An 11,192-nucleotide genomic window follows, 5' to 3' on the forward strand; every position below is an offset into this window, starting at 1 on the left:
ACTTCAAATACATGCTATTCCAGCACTTTGATATTTAGAGCTGCTGGAACTAGAAGAAAATTACCTCAGTCAGAAGCCCTCGACGCGAAGATCACAAATATATAATTTGTTTCGCGTTTAGACAGTGTTTCGAAGTCGATTCGGACGAAAGAAATCGAGTTTCCCTTCTTTTCTCTCGAAGCCACGGTAAGGAAATGAAGAAAGAGTAAAGCAGAAGTCTCGTTCTTATCACCACCGTTCTCGCGCTCGGGCGGTAGAATTCTCGCGCCCGAGCGCGAGACATTCTGCCCCCAACTCAAATATGTACCGCGCTCGGGCGGTCACAAATTACCGCTCGGGCGCGGCATGTTTTGCCCGAACATCCATTTCACATACTCTGGCGCTCGGGCGGTCACTTTCTACCGCCCGGGTGCCACACATTCTGTACAAATATTTATGTTTGTACTAAATTGGCGTCCGGGCTCTCCACTCGAGCTCTTACAACGTCAATTCATATTCAATATTCATTCCCTCAATTCCATTGTCACGATATACATCAAATACATAATCACATGACAATTTCATAAATTATCGATAGTCACATAAGATTTACGACAATACGATACACGGTCCTTACACATGACCTTCTGAATACTGGGTTTTTGTCCTTCTGGGTTATCGAGAGTGGGCCTGGGCCTAACCTCTCTCCGATGCGGGGTATCAAAATTTTTTTAATTAATGGTATGATCAAATCTCAAATTTGAGTTTTTGCTGTCAAATGAACTATCATCCATCGAAGATACACATACAATTCATACAGTTCATTAAACAGCACAAGAAACGCGAAATGAAATATCATAATTTCTATTACACGAGACCGCCTCTTCATATTCTCAATTTAGATAAAATTTCATACAAAATTGCAGATATATTGAATACAATTTCAATTTTATTTGTATTTTTCAAAAAACAAAACGTTACATTTCACCCAAACAATAATTACAAACTACCACCTAATAATTACAAATACTTTTAAAATTAATTGTCAATAATTTTTATAGAAATTGAGTAAACTTGAAAAAAAAAATTTACTCGAAAATGAATACACATAATTATCTGTATATAAGTAAAGATTGAAGTGATAGGAGTAGGACAGACCCCATTTTCCTTCCGAGTTTCTAAATAATATTAAAGTTGCCCTAATTAATGCAGAGATGAAGCAATTAGTGTATCTTAATCCCATCAGAAACATCCCAAAGTCCACCTGATCTAGACACATTAACTGGGCCATGTGATGTCGACACTCACCAATAAATAAATTAATTTTTTTTATCCAATAACAATTTTTTTATTAAAAAAAGTATATAATCATCTTCCAGATTTTCGTTCATCAAATGGATCAATCATATTCATATTTACAATAAAAAAATAATATTTTTAACATAAAAAGTAATTTTTTTCGTGAGTGACTCGAATAAAATATATATTACAAAATTGACTCGTGAAATTATGTCACATTAATTTTTGTGTTAAAAAAATAAGAACAAGGCCAATTATCTTCCTCTTTAATTCTCGCAATTCTCACCAACCAAATCCACAATTAGGCAACAAAATGAGTGCCATGTTTATATCTATATATGTAATGCTCATCAAGAACAATAATCATCTTCATAATTCAAAATGTGAAACTTATATTATTGAATAACTGAGATAATGATTTTTCTCATTTAAAAAAATTGTTGATCAATGATGATTATCATTTCACCTTTTTATTTTACTCCAATCCAAAACTAAATTCAAATGGCGTCAACTTCTATTTTTTAGTCCAAATATATAATCGCCAGAGATCCACCAAAATTATAGAATTGTTTTTATTTGGGTTTATGATGATCTCAATACGTCAAAAAGACTTGCTGCAACGTATCGACAATCTTTACCTCCGTATTAACTGAATATGACTCTTTCATTAGAGTAATTATTGATTAACACAAATTGATATAAGTTTTAACTCGACAAAACAGCAATCCAGAAGGTAACATATTAATTAAATGCGACAAAGTTACAAAGCTAAAATTATAATCAATCTGAAAAAATAAAAAATGATGAAGGTTTTTTATCTTAAAAAAATGTGACAACGCAAATTATTTGTAAGGTTTAATTAAAGTAAAAAAAAAAACATTATATGTAAAATTAACATCATGTTAAACCTCGTATTTTTGAAAATCAGGCATAAATCCTATATTGGAGGGGTAAAATGTGCTTGAGTTTTTATAATATAAAGGTGTAATGTATTTGATTAAGTCTATTATTACTTTTATGGAGTTTTATGCATTTTAAAATTTGCAATTAACCCTTATTTACAGGGGGGGATTGGTTCCATGGCCTTAATCAAGGTTAATTTAATTTAACCATAAAATGATCAAAAATCAATGCGACAACATAATTCAGTGGGCATTCAAAAAGGCATGATTGGTAATAGTTAACTTGAGGGGCGATGTCTATCTAAAGTCCAGAAACTAATGGCACAAACGAGTGATTGCATCTTTATTTTTGTGACCTAATTATTTCATTTGCCCAAACCTGGAATGATGATGTTTTGTAAAGGTGGTTTGAGATAGCCTATGGTCATTTTTTATATGCTCGAAATTAATAAATATTTGAAATTTTTTTTAAAAAAATATTAATTGAAAATAAACATTAATCGTGAGGAAGGTGACATGTGTATTCACCGGAACGAGATCTAATTATCCAACCTTATCTATACGTGAAGAGTAGGTCTCTTGTGAGACGGTCTCACGAATCTTAATTTGTGAGATGAGTCAACCCTACCGATATTCACAATAAAAAGTAATACTCTTAGCATAAAAAATAATATTTTTTCATTTATGATCCAAATAAGAGATCCGTCTCACAAAATACGATCCGTGAGACCGTCTCACACAAATTTTTGCAATCTTCGAAATATATATGTTTTAACACTTTGTGTATGTTGATTAGCAAGTACTTATGATACATGGGCATGTCTTGAACTAATCGAACACTGTTTGCTAGTCTATTTATTTGTCTCGAAATCCTCTTCTCTACTTAGTTTCTCATTAACAAGTACTCATGTATGATCGTGCATTGAAATGATCAGACACCGTTTGTTAGTCCATATACATATCATGAAATCCTTCGCTCTATTTTATGTACAATTTCATGCTTTGATTTTTATTTGGGTAAGTAAATCTTGTATATGACTGAACTTAATTGTATTACCGCATCTGTCAGTGCAACATGAAATGATAGACAAAGTGGATCAGCGGATTTTGTTCCATTCCATTAGTGACGCACTTTCTCGGTGCATGCATAAGAGTTCAAATTCATGGAACTATTCAACGATGGGCTCAGACAAAAGGTGAATGATATTAGTGCATAAAATTAGTGCTCGATGACACAGTTAGGTGAGGCGATACATTCGCCCCCCATGTGCTAACAGTATCAACTCTCTGTAGAATTCCCTACCATTGATCGGACAGTTAATAGAGATGTAGACCTACACGTCTTTAGACTAGGATGGGGTGCTCAGCAGGACGCGTATGTTGGGTTCTCAACACAAGAACAACAAAATTCTGTGAGAAATTAACAATGAGTAATTGTTTACAAGAAAAGCGTACTTCAAGAATAGATTTGGCAGCCCTCTTTATCACACTTGTGTGCTCAGTGGACGAGAACACTACACATATCGAGCCGTGGTTATAATATCATAAATCAAAGTTGGTTTTAGATATGTTAATTGGTGAAACTTTTCTTTTATTGATGATCATGTAGATTATATTATATTTATTTAACAACCTTCAAACTGTTAGGACATCGTATTTTCGCACTCAAGACGCAGCGAAAGTTAAAAAATAATTTTCTTTGGCTTCGTGTGTTCAAAACATTCACAGGGCGTTTAAAGTTATACATTTGTGTTTATTACGCTTGACTCCAAACTATTCCGGTTTTTACGTGGAAATAGACTTTCTTGTAAATCCACACGAACGGCTCTTCAAATTTAATTTGATCGTCTAATTAGGTCCACAATCGAATATTGTTTGCATCGCTTGGATTGCACTGTAAATCGCAAACAGTTTTTTCGTTGAGATTGAGACGTCCAAATTTTCTAAATTCGGAGTCGGTGTAACAACGATATGGAACTTCACAAGGAAGAAACTTGCGGCCAAATTTTTCTTCACCCTTAACAAAGTGGCCGTGACTTTGCTTTTAAAAAGGTGGAAGATTTTGTTAATTTTTTCTTATTAATTCTTAATCAATAACTAACCAATTAATTATTGATTTTTAATCAATAACTAAGCAAATCTAATTTGCATATTTGGACAAAAATTTCTTCCCACATTTTTGGTGATGACACTTTCAAGGAGAGATTGGAGAGGATTTGTGGTGGTTTTCAAGGTAAGAAAATCCTTTGATTCTTAATCAATATTATGGATTCTTAATTCATAATGAAGCAAATTTAATTTGCTCCTTTTTGCCAAAATTTCTTCCAATTCTTTTATGATGGCCAAGAGTTAATTGATTGCAATTGAGAAGGATATTTCATTACATTTAAATTCTCATATTATTAATATATAATATATTTATCATATTTTAATAATGAATGATATATTAATACCATATATACACATATTTTATATCACCATTTAAAATATATATTAATTAAGTTAAATAAACATTATTTAATTTATATAATTAACTCATAGATTAATTAAATTCTAGACTACTCTGGAACATATTTATGGAAATTTGTGCATATTAGTAATCATCACTACTAGCACAATCATTTAATTAGTAAATTCTCAATTTACTAAATAAATGATTCCGAACTCATTATAACCCCGATTGACGATTCGAGAGCACCAATGTATCAAGGATACAAGTCTTGTTCATATAATGAAAAATGAAAATTTCGAAGATCAAATTTTTCACTTACCATATTGGGCGCCTTCCATTTTTAATAAACTCCTTTACGAAACAGGCAGTTCTATTTTTCTTCCTTATTTAGCAATCATGACAACTTCCATTTCTTCCATCCTATGGAATCAGCTCATAAACTCATTTATAAGCTTCATGTTTGATCTCTATCAAACTATAGTCGCCAAATTTCAACTTCTTGAAATTTGACTTTCTCAACGAGAACACAGAATCCGATAACTGTGTAATCATCAATGGTTCAGTGATACAGCTAGCCTTGAGTTCACATCTCCATGTGATTCATAATAACATTTATTCTTATTCGGGCTTACCCTAGTTAGCCTCATTCTTTTCATCAACTCCTTGATCAAGAATGTCAGAACTCATTTCTGATTGCACTCATCGAATCATGGTAAGAGCGTCTAGTAGCATCACCACATGATCCATTAGGTATTACTGATAGTGCATGCAAGAACCTTTAGTCATGGTTAGCGTACAGTACGGTCCCTTCAACACATATATCTCGATCGAATCTGCAATCATCGGTATATCGAGATTTGCATATGAATTCATTAACGATGCGATTTATCTTTGAGTACTAATAGTGGTATGATATGTGCAACTAGGAAAACACATTTCCCTAAAACGCATTTCTTGTTCCGGCCAGATACTCCTTGCACTATTAACTCATCAGATCACATAGGATATCTTCGTCCGTAGGCGAACGGTGAATATCCGACTACAATGCATTTGCACCTATGTATTTCGAAACTACACCCAACCTTGTCACCCGATGACCCTCGATAGAGTCGGTAAACGGATCAAAGTGCATGCTATTACTTATAGCCCTTACATTGTCCCGGATCAAAGAACTAATGGTGTACAACCATAACTGCGGACTATTCCACTCGATAAGTCAGAATTACTTGGACAGTCCGAGGGAAGGTTGTTCAGTGCATTATCATATGATCATTCATCTGTGTGAATGGACATCTCCATGCCCTTGCCAATGAAACATGGCGTTTACATCACAGATGCTAGTCTCGAGCTCGAGCGACTTTTATCCTTGTTTTAGGCAGTTAATTCGACTAGGAACATGTTAAGAATATATGATACACTTTCTAATGAGTTTCATGATCTTACGTTGCGACGCATACCTCATGGTGCCTATTGTATATTCAAAAACCTTTTCTATGCAGCTTGCATGAGTATACAGATAAAGTATAATGTCATAATCGAATAAAATCGTAAAATATTATTAAAATAAAGATTGTTTTACATCAATGAAAAAAATCTCTAGCCACAAGTTACTTACCGGACACCTACTTTAACCCAAACATGTCCCACCAAGTCAAAATGTTGGCTAGAGATATGTCGGGGGAAGGTTTTTTTAAAGGCCTTTTGTGACTGATATAATGGATTCTTTTTTCTTCTTCTTTTTTTTTTGACAATTATTTAAGGGCCAAATTCATTTTTTTTCCTTTATGAAATTAAAATTTGTGTTCATTTCTTTGGAGGTTACCTATCAACCAATCAAGCTTGCAAGGAAACTCGGAGTAGGTTATTAATGTAGTAGTTGAAGAGAATCAATGCAACGTTATGAAAAAATTTATATCACATCATTCTTGTCCATAATCTGAGCTCAGCGAGAAATAAATATGAAAAGCACGTTGTCGAACATCGAATTTTTGTACTGCGACTGACTAATTTGCCCATCTCCGATGTCGTTGCAAAATTGCCCAATAATCGTTTTCATGTGTCTACCCAATTACTGGATAGAAATGCTTCAGACATGGAGTTAATATTACAGTGAAATCGAGATAATATTACAGTGAAATCGCATAGCGGTCAGCTGTAAGAGCGAGTCACAAAATATGTCTAATTAGATCACACGCATTAAACAACACAAGTACATAATATTTCAGTATAACTATATGGCCAACTAACAATCTCAAAACCACCAATTGTTCCAACAAAAACACAAAATGCACTCAAGAAACGGATAAGCAACCAAAAAACATCTAAAACATAATTTACGACTGAATCACAAGACATTTTGACAAATCTTTCGTTCCCTCATTTCATTTTTCAGCTTTAATTTAAACTGGATCATTCCACTATTGACCATGCCGACCACAAAGCAATCTCCCAGAGCGGAAAGTTAGTTTCGGTTCTTAGATTTTTCAGCGGCCCTGGGAGCTGTAAACAAACAGAGATATAATAAGAAACTTCAAAAATGATCAACAATACAACATGAAGGGTCAAGTTCATACAGTCAAATTCTATGGATTATTCATTTGTTCCATGGGTTACCTTTCTTTTTTATTTATTTACTTTCGTAGGACCATGTTTCTTAAGTATCCATGTTTATATCTCAAGGATCCCAGTTCGTACACTACATTCCAGCAACTCATCCTCAGGCGACTTGGCAATTAAACATCCCCAATGCATATATGAAATAAAGATGATGAAAGTGTAGATCATTGAGTTTTAAACCATCTATAGTTTCCAAATGTTCATATGATTTAAAAAACAATAACCCAAAGGCTCACCAAAGAATTTCTGATCACATAACATGCTTTCAAAAATTAAGAAGTCCATGCTGTGATAACAACTCATATATGGGCATACACAAAATCCAACTCGTAATAAAATGGCTTACCTAATCCAATAGCATCAGCGCCTTTCATAATTTTGAGCCTCCTGCATGAATCAATGAACATCCTAGAACAGAACCACTTCTCAGTCACATGAAAAGTTATGGAAGATACACCTTATAATATCAATGATAACCAATTCGTCATGTTCCATTAACATGGTTCCACATAAATCAGAATAGCATATTCCTAAACTTGTGAAAGAGGATAGAGAAACAATGCAGTTGAGTGTCAACCATTCAATTGTACCAAACTTCACCAGTTTGAAAAATAAGGCACATGTGACAAACAAAAGAAATGACTGACATTTACCACCCGCGTACACTAAACTTCAATCATCTATTTTTTATGGAGTAATTGAAATTTAGATCTAAATAACTGCTTACGAGGAAATGAGTAAGTTGGAGACTGGATCATAAACCAAATTAAGAAAATGCAGAATACTCGAGAATGAAAGGATCGTGAATTCTGACCTTGACTGACATTGCCGAAAAAATAAATTAAATCGAGAAAGGTCATATACTTTTAATACTTTTAGTGCTGGCGGCACGATAACCAGAGAAAAGATTTATACTTTACTTTGCTAGTTAGACCTCCAACTGTGGCACGTATATCGTATTGACAACACAAACAAATATGTGAATATCATGTATGCAGGCTCCTAATCATACTTCTTCTCGAAACTAGATAGCTTTGAGTGTATCTTCATTTATTGTTTTCAGGAAACTATATATGATAATCAGCAGCAACAATCATAGACTCAAAGAAGGAACAGCGGAAAAATTACTTCCAAGGGACATCCCCAACAAGCATCCAATCACCATCCTTATCCTCATAAGTCAGCACATAATCTGGTCCAAGCAAAAGATCCCTCATCTTGTTCTCGCTCAATGGTTCCTCGTTTGGAGCTCCCTGAGGTCCACATTGTCCTGAGGCCAGAACAACATCACAAAATCGTCTGCATGCTGAAGATAGAATCTAGATTGAACAAAAGCTTACCTAAGGTAAAACAACTGAACATTTTCTCAAGCGCAGTAGAAAGTTCGGCGTATGTGGAGTACATTCTCAGATCCACCTTCCTCAGATAAGGAGCACCATCCATGCTGACTTTCACAAAAAGAGCACCAGGACCAGGTTTACCATCAACTTCATCATTGTTCTTTGCGTTTGAGGCTAGAGTATTCTTTCTGTAAGATCTGATAGGAGGCCAACCAACAACCTGTGCCCTGCAAAACAATGCAATACTCCTAAGTGCCAGAATACTAACTTGATCACAATACTCGTCTTTTCCCATTTATCGTTTCAAGCCGAAACACGCACTTAGCCGCAGGTACGCTATTGTCGTTAGATCCATTCATCTTGTTATTGCATTCCTCTGACTTTTTGGCAGGTGTCTCTGTCTTAATGGATGAGTGAGTCCCAGATGACCTGTTGGAAAGCATAAAATTTATCCCAGCATTACCAGCCAAGTTTGCTTGTTCAGGATCAGACGCCGACCCATTCAACATCCATTTTCCTTCATTAAATCCATCTACAGTATCTGAGAATCCTCTTTTGTTTCCGGAAGTAATCGTCTTTTGCAACACCGAAGAGATTACTTCCTGTGATGGAGCCAGCGGAAACAGTTGCTTCTCGTCAAGATTCCCGGAGCTCAACATGTTAAAACCTGAATCTCTCTCTGGCGATTGGCATCCAGGAAGACCAAGCCTCAATTCCGTGGCTTTCAGATTCAAATTGTTCTTGTTTTCTTCAGGAATGCTTGAGAATGCGGAGCTATCCACCGAAGAACAATCAGACAGACCCATGTAATTGCGTTCTTTCAACCCCAACTCATTCTGGGAAATACATTCTGTAGATGCTGAAGATGCCATCAAAGAAACATTACATTGACTTTTCCCCTCAATACCCAACGGTGGTGGAGACATCAAGTTCAATACAATATGCTATAAATCTGCAAAATAGAAGATGAAAATACATTTTCTGTTGACCGAAATGAAGTCCCTCGAGAAAGCTGATTGTTATCTTAAACAAATTTAAGCATATATATACATGGTACAATAACATTAACTTTCCCAAATTATAAAGAGTAACTCTTGAAAAGAAAAAATTGTCGCGAGAATCTTTTTTGCTACCAGGCACAAGTATCGAAAAATATTCACACAAAATGGATAGGGTCATCGTGAGATCTGCAACCCTAAAATGAAGAATAAAGGCAAAACTATAATATCAACCCACCATCAGATGAGCAAATTTCGGATACTCAAAACACGTACTCCAGTTCTCCTCAAAAAACATTAAAAAAAATAATCAAAACATCAAATCACCACCAGAGGAAAGTTATTTCTCACACAAACAACCAATCAAATTCCTCCACAAACATGCAGATGAACACCGATTACCGCCGCACAAAAAATGGGAAAAAGCGTATAATCAAACGATAGACATTTTTTGCAACTTCCACCCAAAACCTCCATAGCAATAACCCAACATATTTCCCTTCCAACCCTCAATCACAGCTCATACAGAAGCACAATATCCATGATACTCGTCACATAATCATACAGTCAAAAGACCACTAATGTTACAAACTCGATAAAGACACAGCTGAATTTCCGTACCACCAAGCCAAAAAACAAGAAAGTTCAAAAAGAAATCCCAAAAATCCCACGTGTACCTGAAATTTATATATGAATCGAGAAGTAACAGCAGGCACCCAAAGAAGATGCAGATTCAGAACTTCGAGGAACTGTAGAGTAAGCAGAGAGGATTGGTTTTTCAAGGACCCTCCATCTCCGAAAGGAAGCTAGAGAGGAATATTATGTATTACTTGGCCGAGAAAATCGAAGCTCTGCACGAGCAAGTAAACAAATTACAAAATCCGACAGGTGGGGGCAAAACGGGGATTTGGCGTGTAAAGTGGGTAATATTTTTTAGAAAGGGGTAAACGAATCATCGACGGCTGGGAGAGATTGGATCAAGCGAATCGTGGCCGTTGAAGATGGTCAGGGAGATATAATTACCTGTCGCTGTTGCAGTTTAGAAAGGGGTAAACGAATCATCGACGGCTGGGAGAGATTGGATCAAGCGAATCGTGGCCGTTGAAGATGGTCAGGGAGCTATAATTACCTGTCGCTGTTGCAGGGTGATAAATGGTGTATTCGCAGACAGGTTTTACTGGCTTCTCCATTGAAACCTTTCCGCCAGATATCCAAACGACCAATATACCCTTCATGTTGCAAGCAAAACTTCACAGATTGTTTAACTCAATATTTTAGAACTTAAATCTTTAAAAAAAAAGTTAAAACTCGAACGATTTGAAGAGCGTGTACAGGGAATCCTATGCATGCATGATACTTTGTCCTGTCTTGTGTTTATTACATTTATGTAAATGTAAGAATATTTTCATCCTCATCATCGTATCGATGAACCGTTTTGGTAGATACTTGAGTTCGAACCTAGTGTTGGATAAAAAAATGTCCCCACTTTTGTAGGTTGTGATTAAAAATTAAAACTTTGAAATTGTACAATGACTCCACTCAATTTCGATTAAAACCTATGTTGAAAATATGAAATTTCATCTATGAGTACATAAGTTATTGGCTG

At 35.2% G+C, this 11,192-nt stretch overlaps 1 protein-coding gene across 2 annotated transcripts; it reads right to left on the bottom strand.

Moving 5' to 3' along the window:
• Positions 1–6,797: 6,797 nt before the first annotated feature.
• Positions 6,798–10,435, bottom strand: LOC142508414 (auxin-responsive protein IAA9-like). 2 transcript variants are annotated; one of them, XM_075619538.1, is made up of 6 exons: positions 10,264–10,435; positions 8,910–9,447; positions 8,589–8,815; positions 8,377–8,518; positions 7,595–7,656; positions 6,798–7,131 (listed from the first exon to the last, which is right to left on the bottom strand). In XM_075619538.1, the coding sequence occupies exons 2-6, from the start codon at positions 9,392–9,394 to the stop codon at positions 7,094–7,096; spliced, it is 954 nt and encodes a 317-aa protein (XP_075475653.1). In that variant the 5' UTR covers positions 9,395–9,447; positions 10,264–10,435; the 3' UTR covers positions 6,798–7,093. The 2 variants fall into 2 exon arrangements, with proteins under 2 accessions (XP_075475653.1, XP_075475648.1); XM_075619533.1 differs by having other exon boundaries at positions 8,910–9,540.
• Positions 10,436–11,192: the final 757 nt, after the last annotated feature.

This window comes from Primulina tabacum, chromosome 1, assembly GCF_025594145.1.
Source record: "Primulina tabacum isolate GXHZ01 chromosome 1, ASM2559414v2, whole genome shotgun sequence".
Taxonomy (NCBI): domain Eukaryota; kingdom Viridiplantae; phylum Streptophyta; class Magnoliopsida; order Lamiales; family Gesneriaceae; genus Primulina; species Primulina tabacum.

Excerpts from the sequence above, each read along its gene's own strand:
- LOC142508414 (XM_075619533.1), bottom strand. The coding sequence starts at position 9,514 with ATGTCTCCACCACCGTTGGGTATTGAGGGGAAAAGTCAATGTAATGTT. Across the intron at positions 7,657-8,376 it reads GTTGGGGATGTCCCTTGGAA|GATGTTCATTGATTCATGCA; the intron begins GTAATTTTTCCG and ends GTTCTGTTCTAG. Across the intron at positions 7,132-7,594 it reads CGCTGATGCTATTGGATTAG|CTCCCAGGGCCGCTGAAAAA; the intron begins GTAAGCCATTTT and ends GTTTGTTTACAG.